General features: G+C 48.9%; 1 protein-coding gene across 1 annotated transcript in view; it reads right to left on the bottom strand.

Moving 5' to 3' along the window:
- SERINC3 (serine incorporator 3) overlaps positions 1–1,552 on the bottom strand; it is a 29,048-nt gene extending 27,496 nt beyond the window's left edge. The window contains exon 1 of the mRNA XM_040331181.1: positions 1,418–1,552. Coding sequence (XP_040187115.1) covers positions 1,418–1,456 — 39 coding nt within the window. The 5' untranslated portion in view covers positions 1,457–1,552. The remainder of the gene's footprint in view (positions 1–1,417) is intronic.
- Between the last annotated feature and the right edge of the window lie 16,751 nt (positions 1,553–18,303).

Genomic DNA, 18,303 nt, shown 5'->3' with positions numbered 1-18,303 from the left:
GGCCCCCCCCATCCTACGTACCGATCCCACTGAGCGGTCCCCTCATCCTACGTACCGATCTCACTGAGCGGTCCCCCCATCCTACGTACCGATCCCACTGAGCGGTCCCCCCATCCTACGTACCGATCCCACTGAGCGCTCCCCTCATCCTACGTACCGATCCCACTGAGCGGTCCCCTCATCCTACGTACCGATCCCACTGAGCGGTCCCCTCATCCTACGTACCGATCCCACTGAGCGGTCCCCCCATCCTACGTACCGATCCCACTGAGCGGTCCCCCCATCCTACGTACCGATCCCACTGAGCGGTCCCCCCATCCTACGTACCGATCCCACTGATCGGCCCCCTCATCCTACGTACCGATCCCACTGAGCGGCCCCCTCATCCTACGTACCGATCCCACTGAGCGGTCCCCCCATCCTACGTACCGATCTCACTGAGCGGCCCCCCCCATCCTACGTACCGATCTCACTGAGCGGTCCCCCCATCCTACGTACCGATCCCACTGATCGGCCCCCTCATCCTACGTACCAATCTCACTGAGCGGTCCCCTCATCCTACGTACCGATCTCACTGAGCGGTCCCCCCATCCTACGTACCGATCCCACTGAGCGGTCCCCCCTCATCCTACGTACCGATCCCACTGAGCGGTCCCCCCTCATCCTACGTACCGATCCCACTGAGCGGCCCCCTCATCCTACGTACCGATCCCACTGAGCGGCCCCCCCATCCTACGTACCGATCCCACTGAGCGGTCCCCCCATCCTACATACCAATCTCACTGAGCGGTCCCCTCATCCTACGTACCGATCCCACTGAGCGGTCCCCCCATCCTACGTACCGATCCCACTGAGCGGTCCCCCCCATCCTACATACCGATCCCACTGAGCGGTCCCCCCATCCTACGTACCGATCCCACTGAGCGGCCCCCTCATCCTACGTACCGATCCCACTGAGCGGCCCCCCCATCCTACATACCGATCCCACTGAGCGGTCCCCCCATCCTACGTACCGATCCCACTGAGCGGTCCCCCCATCCTACGTACCGATCCCACTGAGCGGCCCCCCCCATCCTACGTACCGATCCCACTGAGCGGCCCCCCCATCCTACGTACCGATCCCACTGAGCGGCCCCCCCCATCCTACATACCGATCTCACTGAGCGGTCCCCTCATCCTACATACCGATCCCACTGAGCGGTCCCCCCTCATCCTACGTACCGATCCCACTGAGCGGTCCTCATCTTACATACAATGACAGGGCACCAGACATAACTAATACATTCCCCACCTAGACACTGGCATGTACCCCACGACCAGACGTGACTAATCAATATCCAATTCAGACTCTGAGATGACAGCCAGGTCCCCCCACAACCAGACATGACTAATAGATCCCCCATAAACCAGGTCTTACCCAGCTGGCGACAGAGCAGAGGCCCAGCACGCCCCCCATGTTTGTCTCGGTCGGCTCTGTTTACAGTCAGACAACAATAGTCCTCCTTCTCTTCCTGTCTCTCTGCAGACACTGACGTCGCCCTGCGTCCTTACGTCACTCCCCTCTGCAGCTCGGACCCCACCCATCGTCTCCAGGAGAAGGCACAGTTCGCGCAGGCGTAGCAGGAGAAGCCGGTCCGCATTCCTGGGGCGCGCGACCTGTGGGGCTGCGCATGCGTATGTGATGTTTCCTCCTTGCTGGCTGTGTAGGTTGTGATTGGTGAGCAGTGCTGTGTACACAATGTAGTCAGGGCTTCTCTGTGTCGCCACATGTCTTATTATTATTATTATTATTATTGGAGGTAATGTGTAATACATATCATCAGTGTGTCCAATCCCAGAGCTCACAGATCGCCTCCTTACATGAGGAGGCTGCATTTTTTTTTTTAAAAAATCATTTTTTTTTTACTTTCCTTCCCCCTGGTGATCCTGCCAGTGACTCACTTCCTGTCCCAGGGTGACAACACTCACTCAGTGTACCGTAGGGGAATCAGCGTTGTCACCACTTCAAGACCCCTCCCCTCTTCATGTTGTGTAGTCCTGATCACATGGCTGGAGAGGGCACAGCGCTGGATTCCTGGCAGGATCAGATAGAATACCACACCCCCTGTGATCCGGGGCAGGGCCATTTTAATAGCATCATGGGCCCCCCCTGGGCAAAGTAATACACTGGGGCCCCTATCTGTCTGCCCCAATTTTTACGCACCTACTCCCAAGAAATAAAGTATAAATCTTTGATGGAATTAAACATATATTTATTAGTACTTTAACCACTTAAGACCCAGACCAAAATGCAGCTAAAGGACCTTGCCCCTTTTTGTGATTTGGCTACAGTGTTGCATGACCACCCAATTGTCATTCAAAGTGTAACAGCGCTGAAAGCTGAAAATTGTCCTGGGCAGGAAGGGGGTGAAAGTGCCCGGTATTGAAGTGGTTAAAGTGACGCAGTGCCGTATTGCAATAGATGGCCTGAACACGAAGGGGGGGGGGGGGTAAATCTTCCGGGGCTGAAGGGGTTAAAGTGGAAATAAACCCTTCTATCATTTTCAGCAAACAACGTCAAATATTCAAAATTCGACGCGGGAACGACGTCCATACTTAACATAGGATACTCCTCATATAGCAGCGGTAACTTCACGCCAGAAAAAGCCTAACGTAAACAACGTAAAAAAATGCGCCGGGCGGACATACGTTTTTGAATCAACGTATCTACATCATTTGCATATTCCTCGCGTAAATATACGAAAGCGCCACCTAGCGGCCAGCGTAAATATGCAGCCTAAGATACGACAGTGTAAGAGACTTACGCCGGTCGGATCTTAGGAAAATCTATGCGTAACTGATTCTCTGAATCAGTCGCATAGTTACGACCCCGCAACTCAGAGATACGACGGCGTATCAGGAGATACGCCGTCGTAACTCGTTTCTGAATCCGGGCCACTGTGGTCTCTCTCTCTCTCTCTCTCTCTCTCTCTGTCAAATTCGGAGCCTTAAGACCACAAAGAAACTTTCCACCCCAGTCTGGTGAACAACAGTCACATGAGTGCAATGTCAGTTGTGTCTTAACAGTGCTTACTTGTAATACCTAAAAACCTCCACTAGATGTCCTCAGCTGATTACACTGCATGGCAGTACTGAGCAGAAGCAGCTGTGGAAGAGCCCCTAATGCACAACCCATGATAATTCAATGAGTTCCCAGGAAAATGTGTCGGCTTTTTCCTTTATTTTCACCTGGTAATCTGCCTAGTAACACACTTCGGGCCAGATCCACGTAGATAGGCGTAACTTTAAATGGGCGTAGCGTAGTAACGCTACGCCGCCGCAACTTTGAGAGGCAAGTGCTGTATTCACAAAGCACTTGCCTCTAAAGTTACGGTGGCGTAGCGTAAATCTGCCGGCGTAAGCGCGCCTAAATCAAATGAGGAACAGGAGGGCGTGTTTTATGTAAACTAATCATGACCCCGCGACCCGTTCCGAAAGTCCGTGACCGCAGGACTCGTGGACCCGATTGCCGCTGGAGTCTCGCGATCGGTCCCCGGAGCTGAAGAACGGGGAGAGCTGTGTGTAAACACAGCTTCCCCGTTCTTCACTGTGGCGGCGTTACACAATCGATGACATCACACCTACAGCCACACCCCCTACAGTTGTAAACACACCCCTTCAGCGCCCCCTTGTGGTTAACTCCCAAACTGCAATTGTCATTTTCACAGTAAACAATGCATTTTTTGCTGTGAAAATGACAATGGTCCCAAAAATGTGTCAAAATTGTCCGAAGAGTCCGCCATAATGTCGCAGTCACGAAAACAATCGCTGATCGCCGCCATTAGTAGTAAAAAAAATTTTTTTTATGAAAATGCAATAAAACTATCCCCTATTTTGTAAACGCTATAAATTTTGCGCAAACCAATCGATAAACGCTTATTGCGATTTTTTTTACCAAAAATAGGTAGAAGAATACGTATCGGCCTAAACTGAGGAAAATTTTTTTTTTATATATCTTTTTGGGGGATATTTATTATAGCAAAAAGTAAAAAATATTGCATTTTTTTCAAAATTTTCGCTCTATTTTTGTTTATAGCGCAAAAAATAAAAACCGCAGAGGTGATCAAATACCACCAAAAGAAAGCTCTATTTGTGGGGAAAAAAGGACGCCAATTTTGTTTGGGAGCAAGTTAAAGCGACGCAGTGCCGAATCGCAAAAAGGGACAAGGTCCTTTACCTGCATTTTGGTCAGGGTCTTAAGTGGTTAAAGGAAGTTAAAAAAATAACAACATTTTCTGGCTGGATCACCAGGTAAAAAAAAAACTAAAGCAGCCATCACATGTAAGAATTGATGAGCTGCAATATAATAATTCGTATTTTTGGGTTTCTTAGCGCTTTGCACCACAATTATTGTGATCAGAAAGCCTAATTTGTTTTCCTTATTACTTGGGCACAGTATAAGGGCACATGTCTCTCTGAGGAGGGGGGGCGATGTGTTGGGCACAGTATAAGGGCCCATGTCTCTCTGAGGAGGGGGGCGATGTGTTGGGCACAGTATAAGGGCATATATCTCTCTGAGGAGGGGGGCGATGTGTTGGGCACAGTATAAGGGCCCATATCTCTCTGAGGAGGGGGGCGATGTGTTGGGCACAGTATAAGGGCATATATCTCTCTGAGGAGGGGGGGCGATGTGTTGGGCACAGTATAAGGGCATATATCTCTCTGAGGAGGGGGGCGATGTGTTGGGCACAGTATAAGGGCCCATATCTCTCTGAGGAGGGGGACGATGTGTTGGGCACAGTATAAGGGCATATATCTCTCTGAGGAGGGGGGGCGATGTGTTGGGCACAGTATAAGGGCATATATCTCTCTGAGGAGGGGGGCGATGTGTTGGGCACAGTATAAGGGCCCATATCTCTCTGAGGAGGGGGACGATGTGTTGGGCACAGTATAAGGGCCCATATCTCTCTGAGGAGGGGGACGATGTGTTGGGCACAGTATAAGGGCCCATATCTCTCTGAGGAGGGGGACGATGTGTTGGGCACAGTATAGGGGCCCATATCTCTCTGAGGAGGGGGACGATGTGTTGGGCACAGTATAAGGGCCCATATCTCTCTGAGGAGGGGGACGATGTGTTGGGCACAGTATAAGGGCACATATCTCTCTGAGGAGGGGGACGATGTGTTGGGCACAGTATAGGGGCCCATATCTCTCTGAGGAGGGGGGCGATGTGTTGGGCACAGTATAAGGGCCCATATCTCTCTGAGGAGGGGGACGATGTGTTGGGCACAGTATAGGAGCCCATATCTCTCTGAGGAGGGGGGCGATGTGTTGGGCACAGTATAAGGGCCCATATCTCTCTGAGGAGGGGGGCGATGTGTTGGGCACAGTATAAGGGCCCATATCTTTCTGAGGAGGGGGGCGATGTGTTGGGCACAGTATAAGGGCCCATATCTCTCTGAGGAGGGGGGCGATGTGTTGGGCACAGTATAAGGGCCCATATCTCTCTGAGGAGGGGGGCGATGTGTTGGGCACAGTATAAGGGCCCATATCTCTCTGAGGAGGGGGGCGATGTGTTGGGCACAGTATAAGGGCCCATATCTCTCTGAGGAGGGGGGCGATGTGTTGGGCAGAGTATAAGGGCCCATGTCTCTCTGAGGAGGGGGGCGATGTGTTGGGCACAGTATAAGGGCCCATATCTCTCTGAGGAGGGGGACGATGTGTTGGGCACAGTATAGGGGCCCATATCTCTCTGAGGAGGGGGGGCGATGTGTTGGGCACAGTATAAGGGCCCATATCTCTCTGAGGAGGGGGGCGATGTGTTGGGCACAGTATAAGGGCCCATATCTTTCTGAGGAGGGGGACGATGTGTTGGGCACAGTATAAGGGCCCATATCTCTCTGAGGAGGGGGGCGATGTGTTGGGCACAGTATAAGGGCCCATATCTCTCTGAGGAGGGGGGCGATGTGTTGGGCACAGTATAAGGGCCCATGTCTCTCTGAGGAGGGGGGCGATGTGTTGGGCACAGTATAAGGGCCCATATCTCTCTGAGGAGGGGGACGATGTGTTGGGCACAGTATAAGGGCCCATATCTCTCTGAGGAGGGGGGCGATGTGTTGGGCACAGTATAAGGGCCCATATCTCTCTGAGGAGGGGGGCGATGTGTTGGGCACAGTATAAGGGCCCATATCTTTCTGAGGAGGGGGGCGATGTGTTGGGCACAGTATAAGGGCCCATATCTCTCTGAGGAGGGGGGCGATGTGTTGGGCACAGTATAAGGGCCCATATCTCTCTGAGGAGGGGGGCGATGTGTTGGGCACAGTATAAGGGCCCATATCTTTCTGAGGAGGGGGGGCGATGTGTTGGGCACAGTATAAGGGCCCATATCTCTCTGAGGAGGGGGACGATGTGTTGGGCACAGTATAAGGGCCCATATCTCTCTGAGGAGGGGGGCGATGTGTTGGGACATTTCTGTAGATTGTATCGTCTGATGACAGTGATCACCAGCTGGGACTTGGCGTGTTTGGCTTCAAGCAGCTTCACTGTGACCATGGCTGTCATAATCCATCTGTTCTCAGACACATCTACACTGCATATTAATGGGCAGAGTACAGTACCGGCTCCCGTGGGTACCTGCGTGCATTTCTCACAGATAGTCTTCCACGCACAGGCGCAGGTGAATGCCAGGTGTGCTATTACCAGCCAAACCTCGCCAGCATGGATCTGCACCCTGCTACTGGAATGCACATCACATTGGGGAGTGGGCAACTGTCATCCGGGCATTGACAACTGTCAGCCAATCAGAAACCATTTTACAGGTGATAACACTAAATAGTCAAACGCAATCCGATTTCTTATTGGCTGTGTGTTTTCTCTCTCTGTGTCTCTAAGTAAACTCAACGACGTGTTCCATATTTGAACAGGGTGGGTTGCGTAGATCTTTAATTTAACAGTCCGGGAGTCTATAGGACATAATAGGATGCAGATGGGTTGTTGTCTCTCAATTAGGGCCGCCCTGGTCATTATCCCACTGGCCACCCACTGCGAGATTTTACTCTAATCGTTTTAATTAGAAGCAGCCAGTAAAAAAAATAGTTAAAGGGGCGCAGCTGTTTTAGTATTTTTTTTTACTGTTTTAACCCCTTAAGACCCGGACCTTTAGGCAGCTAAAGGACCCGGCCAGTTTTTGCGATTCGGCACTGCGTCGCTTTAACTCACAATTGCGCGACGTGGCTCCCAAACAAAATTGGCGTCCTTTTTTCCCTCACAAATAGAGCTTTCTTTTGGTGGTATTTGATCACCTCTGCGGTTTTTATTTTTTGCGCTATAAACAAAAATAGAGCGACAATTTTGAAAAAAAATCAATATTTTTAACTTTTTGCTATAATAAATATCCCCCAAAAATATATAAAAAAACATTTTTTTTCCTCAGTTTAGGCCGATACGTATTCTTCTACCTATTTTTGGTAAAAAAAAATCACAATAAGCGTTTATCGGTTGGTTTGCGCAACATCTATAGCGTTTACAAAATAGGGATAGTTTTTTTGCATTTTTATAATTACACTCGGCTTGGCTCGGTCTATGTCGGCTTCTCTCGCGGTCCTGCGGGCGGAGCCGCGCGTGGCAGAGCCTAGCCGAGTGCGCAGTACACTCGGCTCGGTCTATGTCGGCTTCTGTCGCGGTCCTGCGGGCGGAGCCGAGCGTGGCCGAGTGCGCAGTACACTCGGCTTGGCTCGGTCTATGTCGGCTTCTCTCGCGGTCCTGCGGGCGGAGCCGAGCCTAGCTGAGTGCGCAGTACACTCGGCTTGGCTCGGTCTATGTCGGCTTCTCTCGGGTTCTCTCGCGGTCCTGCGGGCGGAGCCGCGTGTGGCAGAGCCTAGCCGAGTGTGCAGTACACTCGGCTCGGTCTATGTCGGCTTCTCTCGCGGTCCTGCGGGCGGAGCCGCGTGTGGCAGAGCCTAGCCGAGTGCGCAGTACACTCGGCTCGGTCTATGTCGGCTTCTCTCGCGGTCCTGCGAGCGGAGCCGAGCGTGGCCAAGCCTAGCCGAGTGCGCAGTACACTCAGCTCGGTCATTGTCGGTGGCGCTCAGAGACAGCAGGGATCGGCGTATAACGCGCACCCACGATTTCCCCCTGATTTTAAGGGGAAAAAAGTGCGCGTTATACGCCCGTTAAATACGGTATATATATTCTTTCATCCCTTCTGAGAGATTAAATTCGTCCCATTTTTGCCATATTACTGGCTATTGACTATTTATGTATCGTTCTTCTCTTATCTGTTTTTCTATTTTTTTTCTACTCGCCATAATGTTATATTTTCCCAAACCACTGTAGAGGAGACCAATTGAGAAGATTTCGTTTTGGCCCATTCTCTCACAGAACAAATGTACCAACAATTTTTCTGGACATATAGCAATGAAACTTTTTTTTTTTTTTTATAAATACACCCCTTGATGATATATAGCCTTCTACCGATAAGAACTTGTTTTATGATATGAATATAAATTCTTTATAAGGTTAGATATTCAATTTTTATTGCACCAGATTTATTGTGCACACACAATTTGTATTTTGATTTATATGACTTTTTATATGCTGTCATGTTTCTCGGCCCTTTACAACATTCATGCTCAATATTTTATTCATATAAAAAAAAAAGGATTGTACAAAGTCCAGGAGAGCTCCTCCACGCAGGGAGGACAAAACACACAGAATCATTACATCATGAAAACAAGTGATGTGCATACAAAAGTAAGTACACCCCTCACATTTCTATTTTTTATTCTATCTTTTCATGTGACAACACTGAAGAAATGACACTTTGCTACAATGTAAAGTAGTGAGTGTACAGCTTGTATAACAGTGTAAATTTGCTGTCCCCTCAAAATAACTCAACACACAGCCATTAATGACTAAACCGCTGGCAACAAAAGTGAGTACACCCCTAAGTGAAAATGTCCAAATTGGACCCAAATTGTCAATATTTTGTGTGGCCACCATTATTTTCCAGCACTGCCTTAACCCTCTTGGGCATGGAGTTCACCAGAACTTGCCACTGGAGTCCTCTTCCCCTCCTCCATGATGACATCACAGAGCTAGTGGATGTTAGAGACCTTGCTCTCCTCCACCTTCTGTTTAAGGATACCCCACAGATGCTCAATAGGGTTTAGGTCTGGAGACATGCTTGGCTAGTCCATCACCTTTACCCTCAGCTTCTTTAGCAAGGCAGTGGTTGTCTTGGAGGTGTGTATTTTGGGTTGTTATGTTGGAATACTACCCTGCAGCCCAGTCCCTGAAGTATGTCACAGTACATGTTGGCATTCATGGTTCCCTCAATGACCATGACACTCCCACCACCATGCTTGACTGTAGGCAGGACACACTTGTCTTTGTACTCCTAACTGGGTTGCCGTCACACACGCTTGACACCATCGGAACCAAATACGTTTATCTTGGTCTCATCAGACCACAGGACATGGTTCTTCCAGTAATCCATGTCCTTAGTCTGCTTGTCTTCAGCAAACTGTTTGTAGATTTTTTTGTGAATCATCTTTAGAAGAGGCTTCCTTCTGGGACAACAGCAATGCAGACTAATTTGATGCAGTGTGCGGCGTATGGTCTGAGCACTGACAGGCTGATCCCTCCACTCCTTCAACCTCTGCAACAATGCTGGCAGCACTCTTACGTCTATTTCCTAAAGACAACCTCTGGATATGACGCTGAGGCTGAGCACGTGACCTCAACTACTTTGGTGGACCAATGCGAGGCCTGTTCTCAGTGGAACCTGTCCTGTTAAACCGCTGTATGGTTTTGGCCACCGTGCTGCCGCTCAGTTTCAGGGTTTTGGTAATCTTCTTATAGCCTAGGCCAACTTTATGTAGAGCAACAATTATTTTTTTCAGATCCTCAGAGAGTTCTTTGCCATGCCAGGTTTAGAACTAGTAGTGATTGAAATATACTGTTCTTCTCCATGCTCAGACTGATTGAAAGCAACCTTGCTGCTCCTACATCCAATCACAGGCTGGGGGCGGGAAGGTGACCTAGCTGTATCTCTTACCTGCAGTAGAGAGAGGTCAGGTCACCGTCTCTGCTGCCTGCCCATGCTCTGTAGATCACGCTGACCATTTTTATTGAGTCAGTCCCCTAAATGAAGCTTATTATCACATTTCCAGTAATACAAGAAGCTGTGGAAGATGAATAATCACTTTTTATCTCAGCCAGCTCTCACAGAGAAAGGTGCCTTGTCTGATGACAATGACAGCTGTGTGCAGGCCCGGGAATTCCAGCATTCGATCCTCCTGCTAAATAAGAACAATCGGCCCATAAAGAAATGGAAATACACACCACTAAGTGTTCTTTGGCTCTCTGCAGGAGACGGGCAGATCCTGGCGTTGTGCCGTCACCTGGGTTTACCTTGGTCTGTATTGGTGACATAAGATGCATCCAGCTAGGGTACAGATAATAGTCCCAGCGGGGTATGACACGCACGGGTCACTAAGCCGCTGGGGGAGACCTGATGACCCAGCGGGAGCCATTGCTGCTTAGTGAGGCTGAAATAAATTGTCATCTTTACAGAGACCGTCCCTGCGTCCCCCCCCCCCCCCCCCCCCACACACACACACACGCACATGCACACTGCCATTATCAGTTCAAGAGGATCTTTTAGGGATTTAAATTTTCTACATAAATGTATCACAATATACAATTTAAGAAAATGCAACCTTTTATCATTTAAAAATCCATTCTTGATCTTGTCAGTGACTATGCATAGATGATTAGCCAGATTCACAAAGAGTTACGCCGGCGTATCAGTAGATACGCTGACGTAACTCGGAATCTGCGCCGTTGTAAGTTTAAGTGTATTCTCAAACTGAGATACACTTAAACCTAGCTAAGATACAACGGTCTGCGCCGTCGTATCTTAGGGTGCAATTTTTCCGCTGGCCGCTAGGTGGCGCTTCCGTTGAGTTCGGCGTAGAATATGTAAATGACTAGATACGCCGATTCACGAACATACGTGCGCCCGTCGCAGTAAAGATACGCCGTTTACGTAAGGCGTTTTCCGGCGTAAAGTTATTCCAACAAATAGCTGGTCTAGCCAATGTTAAGTATGGCCGTCGTTCCCGCGTCGAAATTTGAAAAATTTACGTTGTTGCGTAAGTCGTCCTTGCGGCATACTTTGGAGCAATGCACACTGGGATATGTACACGGACGGCGCATGCGCCGTTCGTAAAAAACGTCAATCACGTCGGGTCACCAAACATTTCCTTAAATCATGCCCCCCCATCCTCATTTGAATTAGGCGCGCTTACGCCGGCCCCATTTACGCTACGCCGCCGTAACTTAGGAGGCAAGTGCTTTGTGAATACAGTACTTGCCTCTCTGACTTAAGGCGGCGTAGCGTAAATACGATACGCTACGCCGCCTTAAAGATGCGGCGCCCTACCTGAATCTAGCTAGATGTCATCACCAGTCTACTGCAGCCAGGAGGAGGCATTTACAAGCCCTTTAATTGCAATACATCTGATGACTCTTCATAACATTCTTGAGTATTTGCAAATTGCCATCATATAAAAACTGAGCAGCAGACATTGTGAAAATGAATATTTGTGTCTCAAAACTTTTGAACACGGCTGTACAATAACCACAGTAGAAGATATGTTTCGTTTTTTTTCCATCCAGCCTATAAAATATGAACGAGTGTGGCCACTGGCCAGATTTAGGGATAGAAATAGAGGGCTAGATTCACATAGCCCGCCCTAACTAATCGTGTTTACACTACGCCGCCGTAAGTTAGCTAGGCAAGTACATGATTCACAAAGTACTTGCCTGCTAAGTTACAGCGGCGTAGCCTAAAGCGAGCGGGCGTAAGGCGCCTAATTCAAAATAGGCTGAGGGGGCGTGTTCAATGTTAATTTGTGTTGACCTGACGTGATTGACGTTTTTTTTGGAACGGCGCATGCGCCGTCCGCCTACATATCCCAGTGTGCATCGCGGCAAAGTACGCCGCACGGGCCTATTGGTTTCGACGTGGACGTAAATGACGTAAATCACGGACGACTTATGCAAACAACGTAATATTTTCAAATTTCGATGCGGGAACGACGGCCATACTTAACATTGGCTACGCCACCTAGGGGGCATGTTTATCTTTAGGCGGCCTATCTCTTACGGAAACGGCGTATCTTTACTGCAACGGGCGGACGTACGTTCGTGAATAGGCGTATCTAGTGATTTACATATTCTACGCCAACCGCAATGGAAACGCCACCAAGCGGTCAGCCTAAATATTGCACCCTAAGATAGGACGGCGCAAGCCGTCGTATCTTAGATAGGTTTAAGTGTATCTCTGTTTGAGAATACACTTAAACACAGGTCGGCGCAGATTCCGAGTTAGGTCGGCGTATCTACTGATACACCGGCCTAACTCTTACTGAATCTGGCCCAGACTCTACAATACTTTCCTGGGCTCTGCTTGCGCTGAAAATTGAACCCAAGTGCCGCACGGCGACACTGCAAACTGCCGCACCACTGGATTTAAAAATAATTCAATCTCAGACTCGGGATCCAGGTCGACAAAGTCATTTTATTTATACTGACAGGGTCCCTTTTAAAACCCTTGAGTGACCTGACATTTGATTTTCTGTGGAGGGGGGTAGATTTGTTTACAATAAAATCTGCGTCAACCACGAAGGTCCAGGATGTAGAAGGCTGCCCAACGTCTGCATCCTGTCTGTGAGTGCCCAGACAATGTACACAGATCAGCCCCATACTGCTTCCTCTGCCTGTCTAGAATATGCAGGCGATGCCCTTTGCCTTCTTCCCTCAGACGTGGCTCTGACGCTCTAGTTTTTTTGGAATCTGCTTCTAAATAGCTTCCAGACTGCTATTATACTGGAAAAGGCCGGGGGTGTCAATGCACGGCCCTGGGATTCCCACGACAGATGGGAGCAGAGATGATGATGATCTTTATCCTCTCCTTCAAGTGTTGGGAGCCTATAGAGTGCATGGATCAGACTATTGCTCTATACTAGTGGTTCTCAACTGGGGGTCGAATGATGATTTGCCAGGGGTCACCCAATCCTGGGCTGTTCCTGAAGCCCACACCACTCTCCCAGCCTTTTTGCGGTCACCCAGCAGGGCTATCCCTGAAGCCTGTGGCAGCCCAGCTGTGGTGTTCCTGGAGCCTGTGGCAGCCCAGCTGTGGTGTTCCTGGAGCCTCTTCGCAGGTGCCTATTCAGTTCACAGCATGGCTGGGGGGCAAAGACTAGAGGTCAGGTGACTGGTGAGGAATGTGAAGTGGGAGGGGCTGGAGGAGACCCTATCTCCTGATTTCGGCATTGGTGTCACTGCTACGAGACACCACAAAGTCGAAGACACAGTGAGTAACATTACCTGTGATTATAGTTGCCATTAAAAGGACTCAGGTAGCGCTAAATGTCCGTGGGTTAGGGGCGCAAATTACTTGTCTTGCCTCGGGTGCTGACAAATTTTACTGTTAGGGGTCCCCACAACTTGGGAAATTTTATTAAGGGGTCACAGCACTAGAAGGTTGAGAACCACTGTTCTATACAAAGGGGCATTGTGCTAAAAGAGTAGTGGAGGCATGGAAAGGAGTTCAGAGGATGTTAGATCAGGAAAGGAATTTAAAGCCCGATCATTTTTTAATAAAAAAAAAAAGAGAAAAAACACCGGACAGCCATTCCTTTTGGACTCCTCTGCTCTGTGTTAAATGTCTTCTAGGGTCACTCAACCAACTTACTGTGTTCAGGGTTTTATGGACACACCCTTTGGGGTGGGGTCACCATAGCGGTCTGCACTCACAGGCAGGGGAGGCAGGTGAGGCAGAGCCATTAACTTTTAAAAAAAAGAGCATTGAGGGTCGTAGCTCAGCGACTTAAGGTCACAGAGACCCCAATTTGGGGCTCCTACAACCTATGGTTCCGGAGACTAGGGTGACCACGTGTCCCGGATTGCCCAGGACAGTCCCGCATTTTGCAGGTCTGTCCCGGGCACATTCATTCCAGGACATTACAGTGTCCCGGAATGAAACTGACACAGCCACCCCTTGGGCCAATCTGATACCCCCAAAAAAGGCCGCCACATCACCGCTTTACTCCATGACAGTACTTGTCCTGGCCGTGAATGCCTGGAGGAGCACAATCCCCGCCCCCTGCTTGTGATTGGAGAAATCATAAAGCCCGCTGTAACGGCTACCCAAGTAGTGTGAGGGTCTCAGCCGTTGGAGACGTCCTTTTCCCTGGCAACGCCCTTCCAAGAAACGAGACGGGCTACGTTTGAAGGGTCAAGCAGACTGACTTTATTTGCCACATTTTTCCTCCTTATATCTGGTTACAACTGTACAGAAACAAATGACACTCCCCCCCCCCCCAGGGGGGACTTCAATACACACACTTTGAAACAATGACACTCCCTTGAGCCAATCAGCCGCTAGCCGTTTTGGCTCCTTAACTTGATCAGACAATAGAATTCAATTAACCTTTAAAACAATTATCACTCACACATAATCCCATCAGCATACACCTCACAGGGGGGCTGTTACCTCCACAAAAGAGAGAGTTCATTATCTATGCGAAGGGAACGATAGCATTCAGCAGTGAAAGACCATTGTCCAATTAACCCTTTGAGCTCAGAATACAATGTGGTACATCCAATTGTGACAAGCCATGCAGTTCCTTGTAGTCCTTCCTGCATGAAGATTATAACTGTCCCGGCAGCATAGTCCATGATCCGTTACACCCGCCTCTTGTGTCCAATCACTGTGCTGTGATTCGTTACAGCACAAGCTGATTTTTGGGAAGGGAGTGTGTCCATGAATGGTAGTTTTGAAATGTGGTCACCCTACCGGAGACACAGGGGTTCCTTGCAAAGCCTATCAGAAAATACATACAGAGAGGACAGTTAAATGCAAGCTGGTACCAGGGGTGGCCCGTCCATTAGGGGTGCCCGGGGCGCGCCCCCCCTATCCTCAATACCCCCTATATGCATAATGGAACCGCCCCCCTATTCATGTGTCTGGCCCCTTTCGAGTCACCGGGCATATGAATTACAGCGGGCAGGTTTTTTTTTTTTTTTTTAACTAGTTAACCCCCGAGCCTGTTTTTCAGATTCGGTGTTTACGAAACGAAAACATTTTTTTTTGCTATAAAATTACTTAAAACCTCCAAACATTATATATATATTTTTTTCTAACACCCTAGAGAATAAAATGGCAGTCATTGCAATACTTTTTGTCACACCGTATTTGCGCAGCAGTCTTACAAGCGCACTTTTTTTGGAAAAAATTAACTTTTTTTAATTAAAAAATAAGACAACAATAAATTTGGCCCAATTTTTTTACATATTGTGAAAGATAATGTTACGCCGAGTAAAATGATACCCAACATGTCACACTTAAAAATTGCGCCTGCTCGTGGCACGGCGTGAAACTTTTACCCTTAAAAATCTCGATAGGCGACGTTTAAAAAATTCTACAGGTTGCATTTTTTGAGCTACAGAGTAGGTCTAGGGCTAGAATTATTGCTCTCGCTCTAACGATCGCGGCGATACCTCACTTGTGTGGTTTGAACACCGTTTTCATATGCGGGCGCTACTCGCGTATGCGTTCGCTTCTGCGCGCGAGCTCGTTGGGACGGGGCGCTTTAAAAAAAAAAAACGTGAATATAAAAAAATAAAGATGACCTGATTTTTATAAATAGTTTTTGTATAACGTGAAAGATGAAGTTGCGCCGAGTAAATAGATACCTAACACTTTAATATTGCGCACACTCATGTAATGGCGCCAAACTTCAGTAGGTAAAAATCTCCATAGGGGACGCTTACATTTATGTTTAGCGTTACAGAGGAGGTCTAGCGCTAAAATTGTTACGGCGTAAGTAACCTGTGAGTATCACCCCGGGCCTCACCAGCCACTCACCTCACCCAAAATGAACAAAGGAAACAAAATATAAAATAAACAAATTCTGAATGAAAAATTGTAACATAGCAAATATATCCGAAACAAAGCATATCTTTCCGTTCTGCACATGTCTAGTGTGTATTTAGATGGATGGGTAGGTAGGTGAGCATGTAGATAAATTGGTGGGTAAGTTGGTAGGTAGATAGGGTGGGTGCAGATAAAGGGTGGGTGCAGATAAAGGGTGGGTAAGTAGATGGGTTGATGGGTGATGTGTGATAATGGGGGGTAGGTAGATGTGTGATGATAAGGAGGTAGGTAGATATGTGATGATGGGGGGAGGAGAGGTAGGTAGATATGTGATGATGGGGGAGGGGAGGTAGGTAGATATGTAATGGGAGGAGAGGTAGGTAGGTAGATATTTAATGGGGGAGGGGAGGTAGATAGATATGTAATGGGGGAGGGGAGGTAGGTAGATATGTGATGATGGGGGGAGGAGAGGTAGGTAGATATGTAATGGGGGAGGGAAGGTAGGTAGATATGTGATGATGGGGAAGGTAGGTAGATATGTGATGATGGGGGGAGGGGAGGAGGTAGGTAGGTGTATATATGATGATGATCGGTGAATGGGGGGGAGGGGAGGAGGTAAGTAGGTGTATATGTGATAGGGGGAGGGGAGGAGGTAGGTGTATATATGATGATGATCGGTGATGGAGGAGGTAGGTAGGTGATGATGATGATCGGTGATGGGGGGAGGGGAGGAGGTCGGTAGGTGATGATGATCGGTGATGGGGGGAGGGGTCGGATTGGTCCTCTCGCTCTCCGGTAGTAGTGTACTCCGGTCTCTATGGTGACGCGGTGGGGGAGGAGTCAGACATCAGCCGGGACGGAGCCGGGAGAGAAGGTGATCGGGGTGTACGGAGGAGGAGGAGGTGAGATTATCATAGTAATATATATATTTCTATCACATACCTGTGTATAGAGATCGGTATTCAATGCTCCCCATGTCAGGGATGTATTATGGGGGGTGTACGGATCGGGGGGGTGATCGGTGTACGGAGGAGGAGGTGATGAGGAAACCATTACCTGTTTTATATATATGCAGCTCTGTGATCGGTAATATGTCTGTAGATCAGTGAAGTATGGGGGGGGGGGGGGGGATCATTCAATAGATGTATGGGGGGGGGGTCATTCAATAGATGTATGGGGGGGAGGGGGATCATTCAATATATGTATGGGGGGGGGGGGTCATTCAATATATGTATGGGGGGAGGGGGATCATTCAATATATGTATGGGGGGGGGGGTCATTCAATAGATGTATGGGGGGGGGGGTCATTCAATAGATGTATGGGGGGGGGGGGCATTCAATAGATGTATGGGGGGGGGGGGTCATTCAATAGATGTATGGGGGGGGGGGGGGGGGATCATTCAATATATGTATGGGGGGGGGGGGTCATTCAATAGATGTATAGGGGGGGAGGGGGATCATTCAATATATGTATGGGGGGGGGGGTCATTCAGTGATGTTTGGGGGGGGGGGAGTCATTTAGTGATGTATGTGGGGGGAGCATTCAGTAGATATATGGTTGGGGGGGGGAGTCATTCAGTAGGTATATGGTGGTGGGGGGGGTTCATTCCTTAGATGTATTGGGGGGGGTAATTCAGTGAAGTATGCTGGGGGGGGGGGGTCATTCAGTGGGGGGGGGCGAGGAGTAAATGGTGAAGAGGAAATCTATCCTGGATTGTGATGTCTCCTCTGATAATATGTAATGATGATGTATGTACAGGATATTGGTATTTAAAGGATTTAAATCACCCCCCCCCCCCCCGATATCCTAGTCCTGTCTGTATATTACCTGTGTGCAGGGGGGGGGGGGGTATAAGGGATGTGATCACACATATCATATCATAGGAGAGATGTACACAGAGGGGTCTCTTCCCAGTATGTATGTCTGGGATGATTGTCAGGTGAAAGGGATTGGTGTACAGATGAGATGATGGGAAGATGATATCATACACCTGATCTGTCCAATCACCTGGTACAATCGTTGTGTAATCGGAGGGACGGGGGTCACCTGTGATCTGTACAATCGTTGTGTAATCGGAGGGATGGGGGGGGTCACCTGTGATCTGTACAATCGTTGTGTAATCGGAGGGATGGGGGGGTCACCTGTGATCTGTACAATCGTTGTGTAATCGGAGGGACGGGGGTCACCTGTGATCTGTACAATCGTTGTGTAATCGGAGGGACGGGGGTCACCTGTGATCTGTACAATCGTTGTGTAATCGGAGGGATGGGGGGGTCACCTGTGATCTGTACAATCGTTGTGTAATCGGAGGGATGGGGGGGTCACCTGTGATCTGTACAATCGTTGTGTAATCGGAGGGATGGGGGGGGTCACCTGT

This window comes from Rana temporaria, chromosome 12 (assembly GCF_905171775.1).
Source record: "Rana temporaria chromosome 12, aRanTem1.1, whole genome shotgun sequence".
Classification (NCBI taxonomy): Eukaryota; Metazoa; Chordata; class Amphibia; order Anura; family Ranidae; genus Rana; species Rana temporaria.
Note: the sequence above shows the minus strand (reverse complement) of the source record. Positions and strands in the feature narration are given on the sequence as shown.